Here is a 25,145-nt window from a genome sequence, read left to right as displayed (position 1 = left end):
GTTTTCCATCTCAAGGCCAGATCTTGCCCTACGTACACTGAGGTAAACGGGTAAGTGCGACGAAGTCTTCCTGCTAACACAGAATCCCACAGAACACAACTGCGCTGCAGAGTGAACTACACGCACCTGCAAATGTGTGCGGACGAAGGACTTCTTTCCAGTGTAGTCGAAGTTGTTCCTCATGAGGAAGTACAGCAGCTGGGAGGCCTCAGTCCTGATGGAGCTCAGCTTCGAGTTGCAGCCCTTGAGGATCTCGTAGCACAGAGCTGCACACATGTCAGCCCTCCCTTCGTAGAACGTCGAGGGGAACTAGGTGAACACCAGAGAGCAAGGGCAGGTGGAGATGAGTGTACCCTTCAACTCCGGGTGCAAAGCAGACAGGATGATCTTCAACGAGGGCTTCCCCCGAGGAAGCAGCTTACCTTATAAATGAATGACCTTAAGGCAGTGAAGACATTTTTTAAAGCTGTTTCAGACTGATGTTTTTGAAGAAAACACAGGTAGACGTCAAAAACTTTTTTCATGAGAGGATTATGTCCATGGTCAGCCAGGAGCTGGTTCTGAGAACACACAAGGACAGCTTGGTTAGTGAGACACACCAGACACCCCTACTACTCAAAGGTTAAATGTCCCAGGTACTAAGACAACTTATAATTTAAACTCTGCCACGAATCTCCAGGAAAGCACAGAATCCTCATGTAGTACGATTAAACCTGTAACTAAATTTCTGTTTTGGAGAGTTTTTTTTTAAATTTTTAAAGAGTTTATTTATTTTAAGAGAGAAAAGAAAAGCAAGCACGAGTGGGAGGAGGGGCAGAGAGGGACAGAAAGGACAAGCAGACTCCATGCTGAGCATGGAGCCCAACTCGGGGCTCGATCCCTTGACCCAGAGGTCATGACCTGAGCCACAATCAAGAGGTGGATGCTTAACCGACTGAGCCACCCACGTGCCCCTTGCTTTTTCCTATATTAAGGGAGGGACTAATCATAAAACTTCCTAGCAAACCATAACATGGCTTGAAAGACAAGTGTTCCTCAGTACTGATTTGGCTTCTCTTTATTTATTTTTACTGTATACCAGCAACCAATTCAGAGGGAATCTTTGTGATATCTTAATTCCAACAAAGAAGTGCCCTTACAGGTGTCAGCTGATTAACGGGCTGGAAAAAATATCGAAGTGAGGTATATGAAGTAAGGTCCCCTAAAAGTACGTTTGTGGGGGGCCTGGGTGGCTCAGCCCGTTAAGTGTCTGCCTTCGGCTCAGGTCATGATCCCAGGGTCCTGGGATCGAGTTCCACAGCAGGCTCCTTGCTCAGCAGGAGTCTGCTTCTCCCTCTGCTTCTGCTCTCGCACTCTCTCAGATAAATGACATCTTTAAAAAAAATAAAAAGATAAAATTAAATTTGTTTTTTCCAGGCTTCTCAGGCACTCTGTTAAGCAATGAATAACCAGACAAGCTTGGTAAGGTGGGAAACATACAGGCTTTGATCAGGCAGCATTTATCATCTGCACAGGTAATCTGAGTCTTACTATTCTCGTCTGTAAAATGGCGACCCTAGAACTGACCTCGCACAGCCACTGCGATTACGCGAGTCAAGTACAGAAAGCATGTGATGCATACTTGGGTCTGGCTCAGTAAGTGTTGGCTAGCAGGATTTTAACAGGTCATGGGTTTTACTCAACAAAGCAAAACAAGAGGGCCAACAGTTCATACTTCTCACCGTTCGGCCAGATTTTCTCAAACCAGCAGTAAATTCATACTAACTGAATGCCTTGTATAAACCTGGTTGCTGAGCTAGAAGCCAGGATGCAGCCACCGTGTCTAAATGTGTGGGACACTACAGAGCTACACCTTCAACTACGCGCAAAGATGTGTGTGTTTGGGAGAGGGCACACGTCTGCATTCTGCACAAGTAGGCAAAGATGATTTTAATAAAAAAAGGTCAGGAGGCCAGTATCTCAAACTGATCTTACAATTGTGCCAAATGACTGGAGATAGCTTATGGCCAAGTAATTCTGTTAAACGGCAAAGTATGGCTAGAGTATGAGTGTTAAGATTTACCTCCTCTTACTTTGGAGAAAAATTTTACTCAAGGAGTAAGTATTGTTTTCTTAGGTCCAGTGATTCACAGGTGAATGCACAGCTGGTAGGACACCGGGAATTCACAGGGATCTTTATAACATGAATACTGAGGCACAGCACTGAACTTCATCATGTGAAAGAGAAACAATTTAATGAGCAGAAAATGGGACTTAATCAACTGAATATGCTATCATTCTCAACCATGAGCAGCTGTTCACCAACTGGAAAAAAAAGGCTGTTTCCAGTGTTTTGGGAACCGCTTACACGGTTTGTTGTCTGTGAACATTACTTTTCCCAGGGGCCACCGTTCTCCCTAATTATGGCTGGATTAAGGTTTGCGCAGATCTGGATGTGAGCTTTCCTTCTCTCAGCACTATCTGCTGGAGACATCCAGAAGAGACGGTGCATACAAAAATCACCAGGAGCCCTGGTCTTGCTGTTGAACTGGCCTGTCTCCGAGTTCTTACCCCAGGAGTTAAATTTTCCTTCCTGACTCTCTCTGGTCAAGGTTGTGCTTCCCGTTTTCAGGATTTAGTCTTCTTGGGGTCTGATCCCAAAATCCACTTGCAAGAATGCAGTTAAAATCACTCACACTAAGATATAAGTAACTCCTCATTTCAGGACCTCTTACCCTGGACACACCCCCGTGTACCAGCTGCCTTCTGTAATCTTCCAATCAGTTTTCTTTCCTCCCTCTCTCTGCTGTCTCTTTTTCACTAATTAGAAAGTTATATACACTAAATATAAAAAAATTTTGAACATTCAGAAAGGTCCACGGCGGGAGGGGGGAAGCAAAAATAAAACTACCCTTCACTTCTCCACTCAGAAATCAACACAGGTAACACCAGAGTGTATCTCACTTCTACTTTTTATCCCTGTAGACTTGTAGTGAGGATAGGAAAATTTCATTCAGGAAAGTAAATGAGACACTAAGACAATATGAAAGGCATGACTTCTCTCTAGCAACAAGGTGGAGCACAGGTTATAAATAAATCTCAGGCACTGTCTGATGCGGATGCAGGTTTGACTGTTATAACACATCCTCCTAGGGGAAATGAGCCTTTCAGAGAATGAAGACACAACATCAGTAATTTTTAAAGATCCAGGAATAGGATGTAAACGACTTTAAACCCTCGGTACCAAAATGAGATGTCTAGAACCGCGCTATTTAAGACAGATACACCTTTCCTAGGCATATGGCACTGAGTTTTATTTAGAGAGCGCTTTAAGAATCCAACTGAGAGAAGAGCTGTTTCAGTTGCAAATGCTTACCAATCACTAAGGTGACCTAATCTCATGTGTCTTTGCAGACCAGGCTTATGGTTGTGTAAACCACACCACAAACTCCCTAGAAGTACCCAATATCCAAGTGCTCCTCACCGTCACGGACTGATTCTCACCAGGCAGCTCAAATCAAGAAAAGGCACAAGGTGGAATTGCTAAAAATATGTTCTCAGGTTAAATTTGTAAACACATTAAAAAAGATTATCAACTATTTAAAGGCCAGGGTTGACTTGGGATCGTGTTAATCACAGACGTTGTAAAATTACCAGAGAAGAATCATATTTTTCTGCATGTAACGACCTTGGTTTACAAAACACACCCTTTTATGTATTAAATGAAAGAACATATGTGAAAGCATCCAACACAGGACCAGCATCTGGTAAGTGCTTGGTAATATTCTCCTTTTTTTCTGTATGGGATCATTCAACTACCTTGATGTCCCTCAGCTTATCTTTTCTCTCTCTGTCCCCACCCTGCCACCACCTCCCACCCAACGCCTGGCTTAGTGGGTGGAGAACGAGGGCTTTGGCAGGCCAGGTGTGCAGTGATCCTGAGCAAATTTTCTGACCTGTCTCAGCCTCTCCTCATCTGTAAAATGGGGATTAAAGATCCACGAGGCCAGGCTGTTGTGAAGATTAATGCTTGAGGCACAGAAGGCACTCAATAGCAGGGCTTAAATCTTTTCAAACATTTTCTCTCATTAAGAATGTGTTTTCTTGGCTACCTTTGGCAACTTACTAGACGTGGTCAATTCAGAGACTCAGTCATGATGGGGCTTTATCTGTGGAAGACGATTTTTCTCGAATCACGTCAGCTAACTCAATGCAATTAATTTAATTTTTCTGAAATGCTCCAGATGATGCCTCAGCTGAGTAAATTATTTGCAGGGCAAGATCCCAGTGGCTGCTTTGCCAGTGGGCCTCATGAACCTGTAATCTAGGCCAGGTAAGCCTGCAGCGGGGCATGACATCCCTTCCTGCTGTAGCATCTGCCCATCTTCCCACTTTTTCATGGGGGTGCTGAGCTTTAAATGTTTCTGCACACAGGCATGTACACTTTGAAAGAGATCACCTCAGCACTCAAGCTCAATCCTCCCCCTGGGTCTGTGCACTTCTAACAAGCTCCCGGGTCTGCAGCCGCTGCCGGCTGGGGGACCACACTCCGAGAGCCACGAGAGTGGAGGCTCCGTGGAACAGGACATGGCTGCCCCCACACTCATTCGATGAGGGTCTGTATTTCATCTCTCCACTGGGTTCCTAGTAATGACATTTCGGGCAGACGTGAGTGGCGTGGCTGCTGAGAAGAATAAAGGTATCGCCTAATAAAGTGACATGATATCAGGGTAACTATTTTTACCCTAATAAAGAAATGTGCCTTATGAGAAGCAGAGATAAGGTAAAGCAGAAAATGACTTCGGTTAACTTTTTCAAATATCCTTGGAAACACACTGTTTCAATATTCATAGCATTATCAACACTAATTCAACTTCCTTTTTCTGCGCTGGAAATGGAAGCAATCAATTAGCAAGACTGCGAAGTGTCAGGTTCCTAAAATCAAGCGAATGGCTTGCGAGACCATTTCCATCTACTTGAATATTACTTGCTGAAACCTAAAAATAAGACCGAAACCACCTTTTATTTTCTATCCTTGCAATGCTTCTATCACTTAATCTACTGACATATTTTTTTTTAAATTGTAAGAGGTGAATGTGTTTCTACTTATTGCTCTTCTATATATAAATAGCTAATTTTAACTGCTGCTACATTTGGATATTCTCATAGTAGGGGCAGAAATGTCTGATTAGGTTCCTATACTTATCATCCTCGAGGGCACAGAAAACCGTGTTCCCCAGGTGGATGCTTTCTTCCGGCCAAGAGTTAACCACCTCCAGGGACTGCTTCCATCATGTGCAAGTATGCAGCACACCCTGACCAGCTAACCTTTATTTCAAGGAATTCAAGTCATTAACCATGGAACGCTTTCATTAAGGTATCTTAAGGATGAGGGCTTCTTTACAGGGGCAAAAACAGTTGCTGAAATAAAAAATACAACACAGGAAGTTCTTGCTGGTTCCACTAAACGAGCAGAATGAATTTAAAAGGTAAAGCTCCGACCGCGCCCAGCTGTTCAATACAAACCTTAAATGCCAGTGTAAACAGAGAGAGTGTGTCTAGAGCCGTGAGGCACACCTCAGTAGCGATGTTGGCTTCCAGCAGCGACTGGTGAAGAACATCGGCGTCCGAGTGGCCGTAGCCTGCGTGGATTACAACACAAGGTTACTGCCCGGTGACTGCAGACAAAGAGGCTGGCCGCACAGTATGGTTGCAGTCAACTTTTGATTATTTACAGAAGGCTTATTTCCCTTTTTCAGTGGTGGGGTGGGGGTAGGTAATTAATAATGTGTCCGTTCAATTAGAACTTTTTCAGTTCTGGAAGGGAAAGAAGAGCAGCAAACATGTACTGTGTGCTATGTGCCAGCCATAACTCTATGAACTTGACATGTATTAGCTCATTTAATCCCACAGCAGCCCTGTGAAGTATGTACATTATTAAACCCTCCGAGCAGAGAAGGAAACTGAGGCACAGAAAAGCTAAACAGTTTGTCGGGGGGAGGGGGCGCCTGGGTGGTTCAGTCGTTAAGCGTCTGCCTTCGGCTCAGGTCATGGTCCCAGGGTCCTAGGATCGAGCCCCGCATCGGGCTCCCTGCTCCGCAGGAAGCCTGCTTCTCCCTCTCCACTCCCCCTGTTTGTGCTCCCTCTCTGTCAAGTAAATAAATGAAATCTTAAAAAAAAAAAAAGAAGAAGAAGAAGAAAATGAGCCAGGGGTCAGGCTGCTGGCTCCTGAATCCAGCTCAGCCACTTGCTAGCTGTGTGACCTTGGGCAAGTTATTTGACCTCTTTATGCCTCAGTTCCCTGATCTGTAGAATAGGGATGATAATAGTATCCACCTCAAGGGGTTGCAGGGAGCATTCAATTGGTTAAGATCTGTGAAGTTCTTAGAATAGTGCCTGGCACATGGTGGATGGCCGTGCCTAAGTGTTGAATCGATAACATAAAGATCTGTACGATCAGCCAGAATGACGAGTGATAATCAAGAGTTGACTGCACTGCTAATAGTATTCTACTTGCTTTATCAAAAAGCATGAAAGCCAGTACATGTCTGAAAGAAACGTTTAAGAAAAGGAAAGGACTTGAAGAATCATAATTTAAATACAACTGATATCTTCTATATGTGGCTGTAAAAATCAACTTAGTCCTGACATAAATGTAGCTTGACATACAATTTGAGATATTAAATTATGAAATAATATGCATTAGCAGAAATACATATAGGGATGCAGAGATGTTACAGTACTGATCCAGAGGACAAAGAAAGATGGCAATATAATAAAACATCATATAACGTCCTACTCCAAGGAGCAAAAACAAATCAACACTTACTATGTAGGTAATTTTCTTTATACTTCAGAGAGGAGAACATTTTCTATATAGATCAGGAAAGTGAAGTAGAGAAAACCTAGAGAATTTTCTTGAGGCCAGTAATGGGAAACAAAACCCAGAAACTACACTCCAAATTCCTTATCCAGGTCACTGTATCACAGTACCTATTATTAAGATAAAATAAAGTAACTAGCATGCTGTTATTCTTACTTTGATAAACGTCAGAGTTAGAGTGATTTTTAAAAGACTACAAAAGAGATTTTCCAAGCTGCTGAGTTGGTCTCAAAATAGGCTAAAAATACTATCATGTGCTTTCATCCAGTGTTGCTCTGCTTTTAGAAGGGTGGTTCTGAAGCTTTGTGGTTGTGGACTGCATGATTTTCACACTGCAACAGAGTCGATGTACCTTTAGAGGGGCTCCCTAACACCCTGGTGCCATGTAGTTCTCTTTATGTTTGCTTTTTTGGTAAGAAGTCTCCCGGAGAAAGAAAGATGGATGTACTTTGGTACTAATTTCATTGCACTGCCTTTGTAAGCTAGGGCATCACCTCATTCGACATGGTTTGTTTGGTAAGATTCAGAGATGGTTGAAAGAGGAAAACAGACTGTTAATTATGGCTAAAGTGATCACAAACTGGGGGAGGGGGGGATACAACACCTTTTATTAGACCAACCAAAATTATTGGTCAAAAAGACCCTTTGAGGGCTGCTGAAGTTTTATAGTCTGGGTGAAATCATATAAGGAACTTGTTTTGGTGATCATTTTAATATTTTTCTTGGCAAAGAACTGAAGTTTTCTTTTTCTAGGTAACCTCTTGGCTAAGTGTACGCAGGCGTGATCATTATAGATGCAAATGCCTACACACTGAAGAATTTCCACAGTATTTACTTTCAGCTGAAGGTCTGGACCCATTCAGGACTGGAATTTGGCGATATGTTGTTTTTAAAACACAGTATCAATGGCCACGCTAAATGAAGTTTTTATGTAATTATGTATATACGTATGGAAACATGACAATGACAAAATTTCTCTCAGCTCTTACATCATCCATGAGTCTTGACATTGTATATCTAATCTCCTTAAGGGTAACAGTCAGATTCATATAGAAATCTGTCTGCCTGTGTCTGAATTATCTAAGAATAAAAGAAATGATCCTTTTAAGCCACAACTGGTTATAATTTTGTTTTTCCTTAAACTCCTATCTCAAAAAATCAGCAATATTCCTGAGCCAGTGTTATTAAAAAGTCCCTAAAAATAAAGGGCAGCGTGGAGAGGTTGTCTAAGTGGTAGAGACTGCATGGACAGTTCACCGAGGAGGGATACTCCCATGCAAACTGCTTGTCTCAACGCCTAGAACTAAGTTGTGCATGAGGAAAGGCTTTAGTCATTGGTCACCATGTTACAGGCCAACCCAGGAAAATGAAACGGACTTGGTACATCCAAAAAGGGGTCTTAAGAAAAAAATGCAATTTCTTAAAATATCGGTCAGCAACGTTGTGAAGCTGATTAAGCGGATTCTCACCTGGGCAAGTAAGGAATGCTGTGTTAACCTACTGATTTCCCCTACTGAATAGTGGTGCCTTGAGGCACAGGGCACTGACTATCTTCAGCCAGGCTGATCAGAGAAAGGAGGAGGACTTCCTTGATGTGCCATCTTCGGCACACACGTCATGGAATGCTTTAGTGTCCTTAGGACTCACTGCTCACATTAACACAATTTTCATTCTCTTATCACTCTGATCAATGATTTATTCTAAAATCCCCAAATCAAAAAAAAAAAAATCCCCAAATCTTTTAAACACACAGAGGCCAAGGATGAGATTTTTCCCCCCCTCTAATGTCATCTGCTATGTTAGACTTAATTAACTTACTCTGTTTAATAAACTCCTGTTACTAGAACAGCTTGACGGAGTAACACTGACCACATCTGTAAACCGTCTCCCTTCCCCAGTGCCACACCATCAGAAGTGATGTGGTGGGAGGGACATAAACGCTCACCTTTTCCAAATGTCAGAGGACATTTGGGCTCAAAGCGAGATACATATTCTTACAGGAGGCACTTTCTTTTCAACAGGTGCCTTTACCCTTTATGAAACCAGAATTCTTGTTTTTATTGTTAATTTTTTTCTTCTGGCCCACATAATATGAATCCAGAAAAATAATACATTTTATGAGAAAAAAGTAAATACTACTGAATGACAAGGAATCTTCTTGCTAAAAGAAGTCCCTAAACGTGGAAGACCTAGTCCCCTAGAACTACAGTATTAACTCCATAATATTAACTCATGGTCTGTAGCTTTTACTAACTGCATATATTTTTGCAAAGTATCAGACAAATCAGCCTCTACATTATCTATCTGTTCTTCTCCGTCCCACTTTTACTGCTAAGAATATTTTCATCACAAATGAGCGAACAGTAGACAGAATAAGGAATAATATTCCAAGGCAAAAATTATGTGATTTGCTGTCTGTCCTCTGATTCACACAAAAAACCAAATATGCTCAAAATGATTTGTGGAATGAGTCTATAATCCCAGAGTTTATACCTGAGGAAACGGTGACGCCATCTGCTTTCTCTTCTCTGAAGAATACCTCAACCTAATGTTCAGCTGTGTCTGAAAATAGTACCTGGTATGGGATATACATTCCAAACTGTGAAAACACTTGGTTTAAGCATACATTGTAATTTAAAGTCCTTTTAAAGGATATTAAAAATATAAACATGCCTGACTTTAAAAAGGCATTGTGCCAGACTTCCTCAGTCCTGAAACCCCATCAATTGCAAGAAGTACCAATGACTGGCTGCCATATTGGATATAATGTGCAAGATAAACATGTGAGATAGGTCTGTTATAACTCTAAGATATATCCTGATATTAGAAATGCTAGAAAATGTGCAAAAATATATTTCTAAATTTCTAAATCAAGGAAACCTGCCTCAGAATAAAAAAAAAAAAAGTGGCTTCATGAACAAACATTTCATTTACTGTCTTGAGTATATACTTTTAAAGCATCCAAGTCGATTTTTTACCTATTTTAAAAGATATATTGTCATGCTTAAGACCTTCTGAAAAAAGGGGCACCTGAATGGTTCAGACTTAACAGCGTCTGCCTTCAGTTCAGGTCATGATCCCAGGGTCCTGGGATTGAGCCCCATGTCGGGCTCCCTGCTCAGTGGAGAGCCTGCTTCTCCCTCTTCCTCTGCAGCTCCCCCTGCTTGTTCTCTCTCTTGCCGTCTCTCACTCTATCTCAAATAAATAAAATCTTAAAAAAGAAAAAACCTTCTGAAAAAATATTAATATTACTTCAAAGGATATACGTGTTCTCTGCATTTTTCCTGTTGATTCAATATTATATACAGTAAGGGAATTTATTTATCACTGATACTGTCTTGCTTGTACTTCATAGATGTCAAAGAATTTCAGAGTTAGATGTGGTCTTTTATAAGAAATATGAATTACCATGCAAATGAATATATTCCTAGAGCAATACATAACAGCAAAGTAAATGCAAACTGTTATTTTGTATGCTTTGCACATGTATCACTTACTTGCAAACATGTCTGACTTAGCTTCCTTCCCACAGCATGGTTTATGTAAAATATTCTACATGCAGTAATCACTTTCAATTTGCCATTTGACACAAATAGCTTCTGTTGATACACAACAGGATGAGCTTTACAATAAAAAGGTCAATGTCTTAATGTTGTAAACATTTACTTTTTATGTATCTAGGTAATGACCCAAATATAATGAATCTCTATCTTCTGAGTGTTTTTGAAATAGTGAAGACTATTTGGCCACAGTGGGATTTATCATTTTCATTATTTCCTATCAAAATCCAAGAGTAAAGATAAGACCCTGCCATGGTTACATGAAAGGTGCATATGGTGTCTTTCCCACGACCTACATGGACCTGCTAATGGGGGCACAAAACTTGGCCTCCACTGGATTAAATTTCTGGTGGTCCTCTGCTGCCCCCAGCTGGTCAAGCTGAGGCCTGACAAAGCCTCTCCTCAGAGAAAAAGACAAAACAAAAAATGCAGGTGGTGTATATGGGGAGGGGGCATTCTTCCTATTTTTATTCTTTTCTAAAATAAATTCAAAATAAATTCCAAAATAAATTTTAGACTCTGGCACCCTGCAAATCTCTCACATACTGGATTTACATCATATTGGTTGGCCCAACAGAAGGTACTGTATTCATTGTTAAAGAGGACTTTTAAAAAAAGACATATATGGCTACAAATTTTCCATAAAATACCTAGGCACAGGTATAAAGAAATCATGTATGTATATATACATATACATGCTCACACACATACACATGTATACATACAGTATATACTGCTTTTTTGCGGCTTCTGGGAGAACTGACAATTTGGAGCTCAAAAAGCCAACAGAGTAAGGCTAAAGTCACCTAGATACATCATCAGATTTAGAGATGTAAATGGAGACTGAGTTCTAGGAGAAGATGCAAGGACTGTGAGACACCAGAACCAATTTGGGATGAGCAGGAATTGTAGGAACACAGGAGAAGGCTAAAAGAATCAGCTACACACTGTTTATAGGGAAGGCAGAAGGAGAGACACTGATTGAGGATGGTGTCACTGAAAACTGACTGAAGCAAAAACCACAGGATGAAAGAGGAGAGAGGCAGGAAGGACGGGCTCTCTGTGGGTAGCAGGAAGAGAGAATGGGAATCAGCCATGTTAGCAATATGGTGCTTGGCTGCAAAACACAGCCAGCTGTCTCTCTTGTCCAATTCAAGCCACCATCGCAAAATCTGTTTGCAGTGGGAGGAGCTGCGGTCTATCTCAGTGGATTAAGGTTATACATTCATGTGTTGATCATTCGTTTTACTTTTGTTTGTTTTCTGTGTTTCCTAAATGATTATCTTTGGAGTCGGGGACTTGGTCTGCTGATTTTTTTTTTTTTAAGTGCTTTAAAGTATTTATTCCAGCTGACAGTGAGGTAGTCCCTCTGTTATAAACTATTAAGGCAGTGTGGCAAGTCCTGCAGAACAGTGAGAATTTAATTTGTTTGCTAAATAGGAAATGACAACTAAAAACAACAAAACTTGTTTTGTTTGTTTCAACCCCTTGTCTACAGAGCTAGAAAAAGCCCTAACTGACAAGATATGGAAAAATCAAGTATTGTAGCCTGACATGCATCATGAACGTACATCCTACAGCGGAGTGTAGGACTCAGCACTAGCTCTTGAACGCCACCGATTCGGTGTGTGGCAGGCAAATATAATACTGATCTAAACTAAGCTTAGAATTTTACCAAGAGAGTCTATACCCATTCCATCAAACTTTGCTGGGGTGAAAGAGTGGATAGCTGCTGTATTTCGATGCCTCGGCCTTCTTACTCTGAACTATTATCAATTTAAAGCATTGGGAATATTGTCTTTACTCTTAGCCTATATAAAGAAAGAGATAGGAAGATCACAGTGAGTGGAATTCTTATGATTAGAAATGATGAGAAGATATTAATAACTATACATTAAAGGCATTACTTGGAGTGAGAACAAATAATTGTCTACATAAGACAGTAACTAGAGATGTTATGCTTGGAGAAAAGATGAAACAATTCAGAGAACACATCACTAACAGAAATGGTATTTATTATAAATGATGGCATCAGTTTTTTAAAATACCGCATGGTTGATAACTTTTAGGTTTTCTGCTTTGAGAAACCTTTAAAGAGACGAAACACTTAAGTTTCTAAAAATAGTATATGATGCCATGTCTCCTCTGGGGATATGAAAATGGTAAATTAAAAAATATGCTCCCACTTTTTGGTAGAACCTCTATTGTGAAGTTAGAAAGCCCCAAAGTTAGGAAGGCAAGATGAACAAAAAGGTCTCGGTTTGCAAGTGAAGCGGCCTCATAAGCAGACTTCAACCTGATTAAATCTTACCATTGTCTACAGAAATTCCAAGCACACTTGATATCTTTCTCACACTGAAAACACAGAAAAAGTCACTTTGTTATTGGCTTTTCCACACCCTCACAAATTGATTCATGGGCTTTATGTTTTCACAGCAGTTTAAAGATTAACATACATTCAAAGCTGGAATGTCAGAATGTGGACACTTGATCAACTACATGCATGGGCTCAGAAGAACGAAAGGAACCTGTCCCAGATGTCCTCAGGACTTGCACAGGGAAAATCCAAATATTAAATTAAAGATATCAGAGAATGTTTGGCTGTCAAACCCACCAAATTTTACGTTAAAAATACTGAATGGAGGGGGTTGGGACAAAGGGTCCAGCACTTTAGGTCTGGTGCCGTAGCTGACCATGTTCCACATTGTGTCACTCTCCTCCAAAGAAGGGAATTTCGCCATGAGCTCTTCATCCCACTTGCTCTGAGCTGGAAGAAAAGTCAAGTTGGTGATGTGGTGTGGTGTGGCCTGGGGCTCTCCCCTCTGAGATGTCACATGAGATGGCTGGCTGTTACGATGGTATGTCATGGGACTTACTGTGGTTAAAAGTGAGAGAGTTATCCAGGCTGCCCAGCTGCTGCAATCTGGCATGCATCATTCCTGTTCTGTTACGGGAAACAGGCAATGTCTGAGATTTTCGATCATGAACTATGGGTCCCAACCCCTCCTGGTTCCTGCAACATGAGTGAAATGGGGTAGAAGCAAAAGTTAGACTTGTTACACTGCAGCGAGACGAGGAGGGTTAGTGAGGCCAGGACACAGCACAAGGGGACCGGCCACACTCCGACCAGGAGCAGCGCGGCCTGCTTGGGGCCGGGTGAGCCAGAGACGCACACACAGGCGGCAGCTCCTAACAGGTTCACAGCAAAGCACCTGATGACGAAGAAGCAAAAATCAAGCCAAAGCAGGGAACTTTTGAGTTTTAGAATGTACTATAGAGATGCTGCTTTTTAAAAATTGGAGCATCAGTCCGACGTGGTGCTAAAGGTTAGCGTTCTGACAACTGCCAAACACCACGAATCTTTTCGCGTTATATATGTTATTAAAGAGCAAAAAAAAAAAAAAAAAAATTTTTTTTTTTTTTTTTTTAATGAAAACAATGCACTGGAAGAAACAGAACAAACATGCAATGAGAGGGATTATATGAGGCGGTTTTAACACCTTTATTCTTACCCAGGCAGGAAGGAGAAGAGCCACACACTTTGTTAAACTTGTCAGCAGTCAAGTAAAGAAAATAGAAAAGTGATCTGGGTTAGCATTCAAACAGCTAACTTCCTACTGTGTACCATCACCAGAGCAGATGAAAAATGAGACCCGTGCTGGAATGACACCTGTCCCCCGGCCCGTAGCCAACCGTCTCCCTCACTGTGTTATTGTGTGGAGTTGAACAGGGCATGCATGGAGTATCACCGGGCAACATGCTGCTGGGTGATTTCAGAGGGACACAACGAGAAGACGCAGTATTCATCAGACCAGACTGCCACGGAGGGCAGACATCAACAGCGTTCAGACTCCTGCTCAGGATCTTTGTCACATGGAGCAGAAACCACAGGAATTTTCTATAAAGCAGGGCACATTTTTCCACAATGCACATAACAAGCAACACCACCTTCCACTCCCACCTTCCTATGCCCATCTATTTTTAGGACAGCCCAAGGAAGCACACTTTTACATGCAAATATATACAGGGTGCTTATAAAGTCAGAAGATTTTTTTAAAAAATTAAATTTATAGCCATTAAATAAAAAATAAGTTCTCAGTTACACAAAACCCAATTCTAAAATATTTTGTTGGGCAGAAATCTTCAGCTTCCCACACGCACCATGTTCAACTCTGCGGCATGTCACCCTATTTTGCGCAACGCTCTCCAAATGCCATCTTGTGCTGTGGGTGACAGTTACTGCAAGAAGGCTGTGAAGCTTGCCAGGCACAGTGCCTTCCGGTTACAAATATACTGTGTGCCCATCTTCACGGGGCAGAGTCAGAGGGAATGAAGTCAGGGTGTGAGGTGTTACTGTATAAGGTCACCTTGTATATACTTGCATTTGGTACTCAAAAGTGCAAATGTATAATTTACTGTTGCAATAAAAAATGACAGTTAAAATGAGAGAACTTTAAGTGTCACTGCATTTCGGTTAAAAATAAATATGAATAGGATGAAAGCGTAAAATATACTCTCTAAATTTGCTCTTTAAAAAAACCCCACAAACTTTTGTTGAACATGAAACATAATTGTGGAAATGTCTCAAATATCCCAAGAAAAGAACATGTTAACATAAAAAGTAAAATCTCCACACTCAAATAATCTTAAAAATCTCTTTCCTGTTTCATTGCTGTAAAACAGAATTATAGATAAGAGAAAAAACTCAATCACTAGTAAATTTTGAAGTTTTTCCTAAAATATAAATATGTTTACCTATAAATAATAACAACGGAAAAATAGGATACTTAGACCAACCCCCTAAATACATTATCACAGGATACACAACATGGACAAAAACAAATACAGATGCACTGAGCAGCTGCAGAGCAGGAGTGAGGACGTGGTAAGGACAAGATGTGCTCTAAGGAAAAGGAGAGGCTTGGGTGCCCCTCACAATGAGGTTCCAGTTCCCCTCGAACTCGGTATGGATCTCAGAGGATAGTGTGGGGCAGGGCCGTGAGGATTTATGAAACTCAACCAAGAGTTCTGGTCAGACAAAAGCAGGGTATGGACAGCTTACTGGGACTAAGAGGAGAAAAGGCTCCATTGCAGAGAAGGTTTTTACGGAAGTCTGAACAAATCTGAGATGGACTGAAAACATTCTTCTATGAAGAAAAAAGGAAAAATGGTTATGTGAGAAATTAACGTCTTTGTAGTTGGGAGAAGGAATGGTAAAAAGTGACCTCTGAAAGTCAAACAGGGGAAGTGAAACCACTGAAGGAGGAGAAAAGAGCGAGAAGACACACCTGGGGGAGCTGGGAGAAGAGGAAGGGGACACGGAAGGAACAGAACACGGGGAGCATTTGGAAGGAAGCATGCAGGCCATAAAGGGAAATCCTTCCAAGAGATGTGCATGAGGCAAAATGAGACAGAAGCAGTGTGGGAATGCAGGCGAAAGATGCCACCAGATTTGACGGTAGCAGTCCAAAGACATCGCGGCTGGTTATGAGAATTCCAACTGCCAATCATCACAGATGACAATTTCCACACATTCAGATCCAAGTAATACAGGGAATGATACACATTCAAACTAAACCCCCACAGTACCTGGCTATATATCGCTTGCCCATGTACTGGAACTGGTGTAAGCAGACTCTGCAGACAGGATGAAAGGTTATTAGGAAAATAAAATGGTTTCCAATACATTGCTTTATTTAAACCCACCAGCAACAACACATTCAATAAACTCTTACACCTACCATGAGCCTCTTCTTTTTTTTTTTTTTAATTTTTTTTTTTTCTTAAGATTTTATTTATTTGCGAGAGAGACAATGAGAGACAGAGAGCACGAGAGGGAGGAGGGTCAGAGGGAGAAGCAGACTCCCTGCTAAGCAGGGAGCCTGATGTGGGACTCGATCCCGGGACTCCAGGATCATGACCTGAGCCGAAGGCAGTCGCTTAACCAACTGAGCCACCCAGGCGCCCCGAGCCTCTTACTTCTGGTGGTCAGAAATCCTCAGGAAGGTCTCTCTCACCCAGAGAAAATCACCACCCTACAGGGGAGGCCCCATGCTGTGCTGGGCAGTTAAAGCCACAGAGAGGCCTGGGACCACAGGATTGTCCATCGACTCAGGGTTTAGACGTTGACTCACGCAGTCTGTCTCAGCACAGGCGCTGGGGGAAGCACAGGGTGGGGGCACTGTCCCCAGATGCTTATTTGTCCTCATTCAATCTGGGCAAGGAGCTCCCTCTTTTGGCTTTTCTAAATGGACTGATCCCTTACAGACATCATATATCTGGTTTTGGGGTTTGTTTTCATATATCCACAGTACTGATTTTTTTTAAAAAAAAATCATATATTTAGTAAGAAGTAGTTATAATAATGTCCAGTAAGTTCTTCTGGTGCTGAATCTCATCTCTCTCCCTCGTTTAACTTAGCAGAGAGAATTATCATGCAACTATGAACCAAGACCATAATCCAAAATGCACAAAGCTCTGAACACCATAGGTTTCCACTTGAGTTTAGGCAAATATATTTGGCATCAAAATCATGACCTCAATTAACAGATATAAAGCGATTTACAGTTATAATTTACCTAATTATTGTGAACAATCATAGTACTGCAGAAATAATAAAGTATTTGATTGTGGGGTGCTGTCTGAGACCTTGCAGGGATGTTATAGAATATGCTCTATATGTAAATTTTCTAAAGATCCAAAAATTTTGGATTTGGAAAATCATCTGGCCCCAGCAATTTTTTTTTTTTTTAGTAGGCTCCATGCCCAGGGTGGAGCCCAACGCAGGGCTTGAACACATAACCCTGAGATCAAGACCTGAGCTGAGATCAAGAGTTGGGCACTTAACTGACTGAGCCACCCAGGTGCCCCTGGCCCCAGCAATTTTGCATAAGGGATTGTGGATTCGTGGGTTTTTTTTTAAAGCAAAGAGCTTAAAGGAAATCAGAAACTTAGATTGAAGAGATAAAATGAGGTAATAAAGATAAAATTATGATTTCACTTACATTTAAAAATTATAGCTATTTTTGACTCAGTTTTTACATCTGCTTGAGCTGTTAGATTCTCCTTCGAAATGTAGCATCCACCCAATTCAGCTAATAAATTGTGTCATTTTATTCAAATGGTTTTTACACATAAGCTGTTAGCTCTCATCTATAACAACCACATATCTAATAATTGAGGGTTGGTCACTGCCCACTGAGTCATGTGCTCCTGAGAGCAGGTGCTGGGGTCAGGTCCAGCAGAAAGAGCTTAAAAAGGGTGGATGTGAATATACTACATTCCTGGTTCAACTACATAGCATTGTTCACACCTCTTAATTAGCCAGGAAAAATCAAGAGGCAATAAGCAGAACAAAACTACTCACTCAGATATTGTAAAAAAATCCATAAGTTCAGATGTTGAAGCCTTGTTCCAATATGTAAACAAAGCATCTAGAAAGTAAACATTAATTTAGTCAGAATCGTGATGTGTATTATATACATTAGGGGATAGGGAACAGATTTTGGAGTATAAACCCTCAAACCTTTTTATAGCTGATCAAAGAACAAACCACAGTGACCAATCTTTACCGGTAACATACACAACGTGCATATTCAGTTTAAAGAAGCTGCATTTGAACACCTGAACTTTAATTTCATCATTTATCACCTAGCACTATATAGTACATATTTAACTTACATATAATGTGCTCTTCAGTGGGTCAGAAATTTCGAAGAATACAAGTAGGCAAATAATCTCAAGTTAGGCTCTCTCTTTGCCTAATACAGATCTCTCTCCAGGAAGGAATCTGTTGAAAATTCTTGCATACACTTTAAGTACTCTCTTCCTAACACATACATGCAGAAATGGAAGCGTACATGCTCACACATTGCTTTTCCTTTGAGTTTTAACTCAGTAATAATATAGCTTCGATCTATTCCAATCTTTTCCAAGTTGCCTGATATTCCTCTCCATGAATGCAGTATAATTGAGTTAGCCAGCCCCTTACTGATAGACATTTACTTGTTTCCCCCCCTAATGTTTTGCTACATTAAATTATGCTTCAAAGAATATCCTTTTACATGGATGTTTGCACACTTGTCTAACTGTATCTATAGGACAAATATTCTTAGAAATGAAATAGCCATGTCAAATTTATGTGCATTTAAAATTTTGACAGATGTTGCCAAATAGGCTTCCAAACAAGCAACGTGTGCAAGTTCCTGTTTCCCAGCATGATGATGAAGTATACTCTCGATTAAGAAGTCACACTCATACCTGCTCTGCATCAAGATGACCTGGCATATTTTCAGTAAAGCCAAATCCTACAAATCCGTTTACAGGAAGCATTCTCTGTGTATGACCCTTAACTTTTTAGAATTGCACAAACAGTGTTATCACTGGGTAGTTAAACATTTTTGCATTCTTATATTTTATATTGAGGTTGAGAAACTGGTGAAGAGATTTCTCTCAGGGAGAAAAGCCACTGAATTTTGGGGCCTGAGGTGAGTGAGAGCGTGTGCAGAGACGCTGATGGCTCATGAAGGCGCACGGCCACGGACTTTTCACTCCACACTTATCAAGAATGGTGACAGGCAGGGGAAGCCATGAGATATACATGGAGAATCTGTTATTTGTGAGCACTGTGTGCTAGGTGGTCTCATGATTGCACATGAATTGCCACCACAATCAGGGGCAGTGTTCCAATTTACAGATAAGCTAATAAAGGCTCAGAGAAGTCAAGTGGTTCTCCCATCACCAGCCTAAAGAATCATGGTGGAATGGGGACTTAATCACCTGATTTTAAAAGCCATGATTAGTTTATTAGACCAGTAACATGGGTGGGTCAGTGAGCTTCCATCTTTCAGGAATTCTGAGTTGAGATTCCAGAGGAAGAGACTCTGGTTACCTGAGACTGGCCATCCCCATGCAGTGAGCAGGACCTGTCTGGGTCAACTTGCAGATATCTGTGGTCACCCCAGCACATACCAGACAGAGCCGGCTGGTCAGCCAAGGGACACCAAGCTGCCTTTCCCTGCGCTTGACTATTGACTGAGGCTGAGGCTACTGACCAAGGAGAGGGGGAAGACAACTAACCTCTATGAAGGAGGTAGGGGCCCAATGGGTAGGAGGTGCTCCTTGACTGTGGGTAAAGGGAAAGAGTAGCTACACAGTTACACAGTTGACTCTGGTTGTCTGTCTGGTAAACGACTCCAAAGACAATTTCTCCCCCACCCCATACCATACACAAGAATCAAGTCCAGGTAGATATTAAGATTTAAATGTGAAAATTTGAATACTACCACTTTTAAAGATAAAGAAGAACATCTTCATGACTCTGGGGGTAGGTGAAGATTTCTTTAACATGACCCACACACAAATTCAAATTATAAGAGGAAGGAAACTGATACGTTGAAGGTAATTTTTTTTTTTTTTAAAGCTCTAAAACTGTTCTGAAGAGGTCATTGCATGCAAGTATGTGCATGGCCTTCCAAAGGGCTATCTTTAAAGGAAAACTTTCACTTGGATGCAAAATTTCTGGTATATTGGTCTTAGAAAAGTAGTTATGTTCTAGTTATATAAATTATATTTATTATTTGAAACTTAAAATATTTTAAGGAAAACTTTCAACAAAGGAAAAATAGAATTACAAAGCTGGCTAAAACTCACCATCATGATATAAAGTTCAGAACTTTTGACATTGAGGGAAGAATTTCAACTTTATAACCCAAATGCCTGAATAAGTGCCCAGTGTTTTGCTATTTGGTCATCATTCAAGGAAAATATTGTCTGTCTGTTGTGTTTTTAAAAGCTCCTTTAAAGTAACAAATTGACAGAATAATAAAATAACCCAGTCCTGAAGCATCTTAAAGACAGGTATGCAGTTCCTAACATCTGAGTACTAAGGTCTGGCTATTAATGCTGGAGAAATGGAAGCCTGATAGAAAAGAAACACTATTTTCAGGCAGAAATGCCTTCCACTGGATGTTTAAGGCCCACACTGACTGCCACCACATTGGCAGCACGAGAGGCCTTCAGCATTTTGTTTTCAAAAGACTTTGCCTTCACTCAGTACACTTCACAGGACACTTTCTGCTACATTGCAGCGAAAGTAAGACAAGATTTTTGATCAAGGAAGAAACATGACATTGTACCATGGCACGATTTCATGTGATTGCTTGTATCACAAAAGCAGAGTTTCACGGATGTTTACATGCTTTATTCTATTACAAAATGTGGTTGTCAAACCTTTCATGAGAAACTTAATCTACTATGTTACCACTAATTCCATGAAAAACTAAAAAAATCACATCTCACTTCCAGTTAAAGCCAGGAATGTCACATACGCTCTAAATGGAAGAGATGCTTAGATCCCCCAACACTACATCTTCCAATTCAAGAGCCTGACTAATAAAGTTATGCAAGTTGCCAGTAAGTTCGTTTGGACAAATGAAATTGTTTTTTAAAAAAATAAAAGGCTACCTCATTTATCTGCTTCTGTCTCCTTTAATTACGATGGTAGGTCTGAGTTTAATAAAAAAAAATTTTTTTTAAATGGCCCATGCACAGTTTAGAACTCACTTTCTAGAATAATTAGTAAAAACCCTTTTTCAAATTAAGACTCTTATTTCTGCTACATCTAGTAAACTAACATGTATTTCAAATGAGGAAGAAAAGCTTTTTAAGTCCTTCTATCCTTTCAAGCAATTACAAGTTTTAAAAAAAGAAACCAAAGACTGAAACAAAGTAAAACCGACAAACTTCACTTTTACCTACCATCAGACATGCTTTTTAAGATGTAGAGGAAACACATCAGCAGGCTCTTAATCTCGGACTGGTCAAGTTTGTCACAACGAACCACAGAATTTCCCAAAGTGCCACTTTGTTGGTGCTAAAAAAAGGAAATACAGGTGATTTTTTAAATCCATCATTCCAAGTAAAACAAAATTAGGTTCATTTTTCTCCCTTGGAAGAGAAAGGTTCTTAGAATTGAGTCAAATCACACAAATTGGAAGGTATAACTCATTTGTCGACAAACCACAGGCACACCTTCACCAAATACACACACAGGTGCTAGTCCACAGAAGCTCTGACTTGCCTCCTTTGCATACTATCCCAAGAGACAAGCCAGCAGGCACAGACTTTTCAAACTGGATAACCTTAGCTGTAGCTACCAGCTTAGTTCTAAAATGTCGAGTACAATCTCATGCAAAAAAGGATGAGTGCTAGGATCAAACACAGAAATGATGAGTCAGAAGATACCACAGAACCAACCATATCCTCAGGAGAATGCCAGTGGCTGAAAGAGCAAATAAAATCTACACTCCTGTTGTGTACCAGCCACAAAAGCCTAGCGCTGAGTCCCTGTCATTCAGCTGACATCATGGGGCACCCTTGGGGGGAAAACAATAGGCAGGTACCCAATAGGAACAAACAGGGACACCTCAGCAGAGCTTGCCAAAGACCCTAAACTGATGAGATCATTCCCTCATCAGCTTAGCTCAACACTGCAAACTTCAGAAAGCACAGGGCACAGGGTGAGAGCAGTTTTGCCACTAGACAGCAAGTTTACATGTTCAAGGGGTTCACATTAGAAAAAAAAAAAGAAAAAGAATCTCATCTGATTAAAAAAACACAGGAGATTTTAAAATCTTCAAAGTTATATTGCCAATTGAAAGCAGGATTTTTTTTTATTTTTTTGGCAAATACCAAAGCAGAAAGATCAATAAAAAAATTATCTTTCATTCGCGGTATTGGGGGGCAATTGAAAAAAATATACAGTAAACAGGTTTAATTAATATCATACGTGAGTATTTTTATTATAGAAAGAAATACAGGTGCAGTTAGTGGCAAAACAGTAGTGTGAATGCATCATTTTGCCCACCCACTTCGCCAGGGCCACTAGGAGAACCCAGTACTTCTTGCAGTGGGAGGGAAGGTGCCGCATGCAAAGCTTCCTCTGGCAAAGGTGGGATTGTTAGAAGGGAAAAATCCACAGTGACCCGGTTTTTCCTGGCTGACTGGCAGTTCTCTTCTTCCTCTCCAGGACTGCGTATGACGCAAGCAGAATGCCTCCTGAGCAGCTTCTCACTCTACACATGAAGGCAAGTCACGGTCAAGGGGAAAGTTCAACGCGTCATGACACACACCCACACTGAGATGCTCACGCCTCTAACAGAACCGCACTGAAGGATAATTGTGTCATTGCCAGCCACAGAAATGTAGGTACAATGACAAACCTGATGCTGAAGGACATCTTGCACGTTTCTGAGAACTAGAAATACATCCCTAAGTAGTTCACCTGTTTATTGGTATGTGTGCTTGCCTATAACTTGAAATAACTTAGGAAAACAGTGGCTAAGGCAACACCAATCTATCATTGTTCCAGGTTTAAATTCAAGCTTTTTCCATTCCCACAAAGTTCCAAATAGCTTGACCCTTGATTATTTCAAGAAAAAATGTTAAATATAAGGAGGATGTGTTGTGTTGGGGGTACCAGTGTGAGTTGGTTATAAATAAAGCCTTATCCCTGAATCACCTAGATGATCAATTAATTTTTCTGGAGCTGGCTCTGGACCCAACACCCATTTGCATGGATAACTGTGTATAAATGGTATTCTCCGGCATACAGACCACGGCGATTCTAAACAAGTGGCATTTTGATCTCCCTACCTGTCCAACCTGCCGAAACTATGTGCTCAAGGTCCTCCACTGTAAACACTGCCCTGATGTGAAATCTTGGAAACAAAAATTGGGGGGATTTCAGGAAATGGGCCCCATCCTTAGATAATACTCTGATCATAACTCTGATAATAACTCCAGGTTAACTGAGTTATTAAAAAAAAAAAAAAAAAAAGTCACACTTAATGAACACCAGAACATGAAGCATGGGTTACTCTGGGGCTAAATCCATTAGCTGTAAGAAACACTTAAGTTATATGAAAAGAAATTACCTTATCCAGGGAATTGCTTTTCTCACTATTCCTTTCTGGAAGGCTGTTCCCCGAATCTGTGCTTATGAGAGATCCTCTTGAATCAGCATTTCTCACACTATTGATGTTTGGAGTTGATGTTGTATACGGAGAAGCTAAACAGAAATTAAGCCAAGACCAAAGACTTGGTGAGATACAACAAGATAAAGATAAGCAGTATACTTTAAGGGAAATTGCTTCTACGGCACTTATTTTTTTTTGCTAAGTTGGTTCAAGAGTTTCATTTAACTACCTCACCTTTAAAGAACCAGGCCATAAGCCGAAACATTCAGACATAACCAAGAATTCACTTATGTGAAGCTACCTTTGATTTCTCAGACTAAAGGAACACACACTGTTCCAGAATGAGACAAAGACGTTAAAAAAGTTAAAAAGATAAATCCATCTACAACTATCAAATCAAAAAATGAAACCATGCAATAAGCCACAGTATTCAAACTATATGCTGAGGTGCCCTAGGAAACTCACAGGGATGTCTTGGGATGTTTTACATTTTCAAGAAAGACACGATGATGCTCAAAACTGCAGTGTCTACCGGAACTGCAGTTTCAATGTTAGATCGTGCTACATTCCTTTCGATGATGTCATATCTTTGTGAAACTAGGGATTTGGTGGTTGCTATGATAAAAAGCAGGTACTGGGTGAAAATCAATGTGGAACAGGAAATGAAGATGGTGGTGAGCAATCTGACTCCAAATTTGAGAAGCTGGGCGGTGCCTCACAGGCACTCACATCCCATTGGTAATGGCTGTGGTTATTAAAAATAATTTTTTTATGTGTATTTTTTTTCAAATACCTACTAAGTTGTTCAGATATAAGAACTTACTAGGTTATGTGGCGCCAAGTACCTCATAAACAGAACTGTTGGGTATTTACTCTGGCCTGGACACTCGATGAAAAAATTACTGTGACAATAAGCGTGCTGTGAACGGAGAATGTTTGGGAATCTCTGCAACAGTTCTGAGCAGAAATGAAACGTATCTTAGAAATAAAATGTGTGACATCCGTGAAAAAAAACAGCATCTGAAGTCAGAAATCAGCCCCCACCTCAGTGCTATGGAATTTTTAAAAGTAATAGATTGAATTCCTGCTTAGGTAAGATTTAAGTATATCACATAATTTAAAACAACTATCAAACTTGTACATTCCATGCTGAACCAAAAGACGTGCCTCCAGCTCAAAGGCCTGGCTGGCTGTGTACGCTGTATGAAGAGCCTCTTGGCACCATGCTCCAGCAAGCTGTAAGCACGGCCTCCACACCCAACACCTCAGAACAGGCCAGCCATTTTCAGATTTTAGGATGCCAATTAGCTGTCACGGACTGAGACACTTCCTTTTTTTAAAGATTATCTATCTACCTACCTATTTATTTAGAGTGTGAGGTGGGGAGGGGTAGAGGGAGAGAAAGAATCCCAAGCAGACCCCACGCTGAGCATGGAGCCCAACGTGGGGCTCGATCTCAAGACCCTGAGATTCCATCCCGAGCCAAAATTGAGTTGGATGCTCAACCCACTGAGCCACCCAAGTACCCCTGAGACACATTCTAAGTTAATCCCTCCCTCTACCTAACACTCAGGTTTATCCATCACCAACATCCCCGAAACTGAATCAGCATATTAAAATTAAGAAAAGAACCACCAGGGGAATTTGAAAATGTAAAAATGTAAGTGATGGCTGGAACATGTAAACCACTGGTCCCAGGCTGCCTCATCCCAGAACAGAAACTGTGTGATGGATTGTCATGGGGAA

At 40.8% G+C, this 25,145-nt stretch overlaps 1 protein-coding gene across 19 annotated transcripts in view; it reads right to left on the bottom strand.

Moving 5' to 3' along the window:
* DOCK9 (dedicator of cytokinesis 9) overlaps positions 1-25,145 on the bottom strand; it is a 325,732-nt gene that overhangs the window by 79,411 nt on the left and 221,176 nt on the right. For 11 of the 19 annotated variants that reach the window (XM_035003134.1, XM_035003144.1, XM_035003125.1 and 8 more), the window contains exons 34-41: positions 23,358-23,491; positions 21,181-21,295; positions 17,789-17,855; positions 16,012-16,059; positions 13,299-13,435; positions 5,506-5,621; positions 423-560; positions 127-309 (exon numbers count right to left, since the gene is read on the bottom strand). In XM_035003134.1, coding sequence (XP_034859025.1) covers positions 127-309; positions 423-560; positions 5,506-5,621; positions 13,299-13,435; positions 16,012-16,059; positions 17,789-17,855; positions 21,181-21,295; positions 23,358-23,491 — 938 coding nt within the window. Of the gene's footprint in view, positions 1-126; positions 310-422; positions 561-5,505; positions 5,622-12,733; positions 12,778-13,298; positions 13,436-16,011; positions 16,060-17,788; positions 17,856-21,180; positions 21,296-23,357; positions 23,492-25,145 lie in introns of all 19 variants that reach the window. The other 8 variants (XM_035003138.1, XM_035003141.1, XM_035003129.1 and 5 more) reach the window with 2 other exon arrangements.

The sequence above is a fragment of the Mirounga leonina genome, unplaced genomic scaffold, assembly GCF_011800145.1.
Source record: "Mirounga leonina isolate KUSES-001 unplaced genomic scaffold, KU_Mleo_1.0 Mir_127, whole genome shotgun sequence".
Lineage (NCBI taxonomy): Eukaryota > Metazoa > Chordata > Mammalia > Carnivora > Phocidae > Mirounga > Mirounga leonina.
This window is presented reverse-complemented; position numbering and strand designations above follow the sequence as displayed.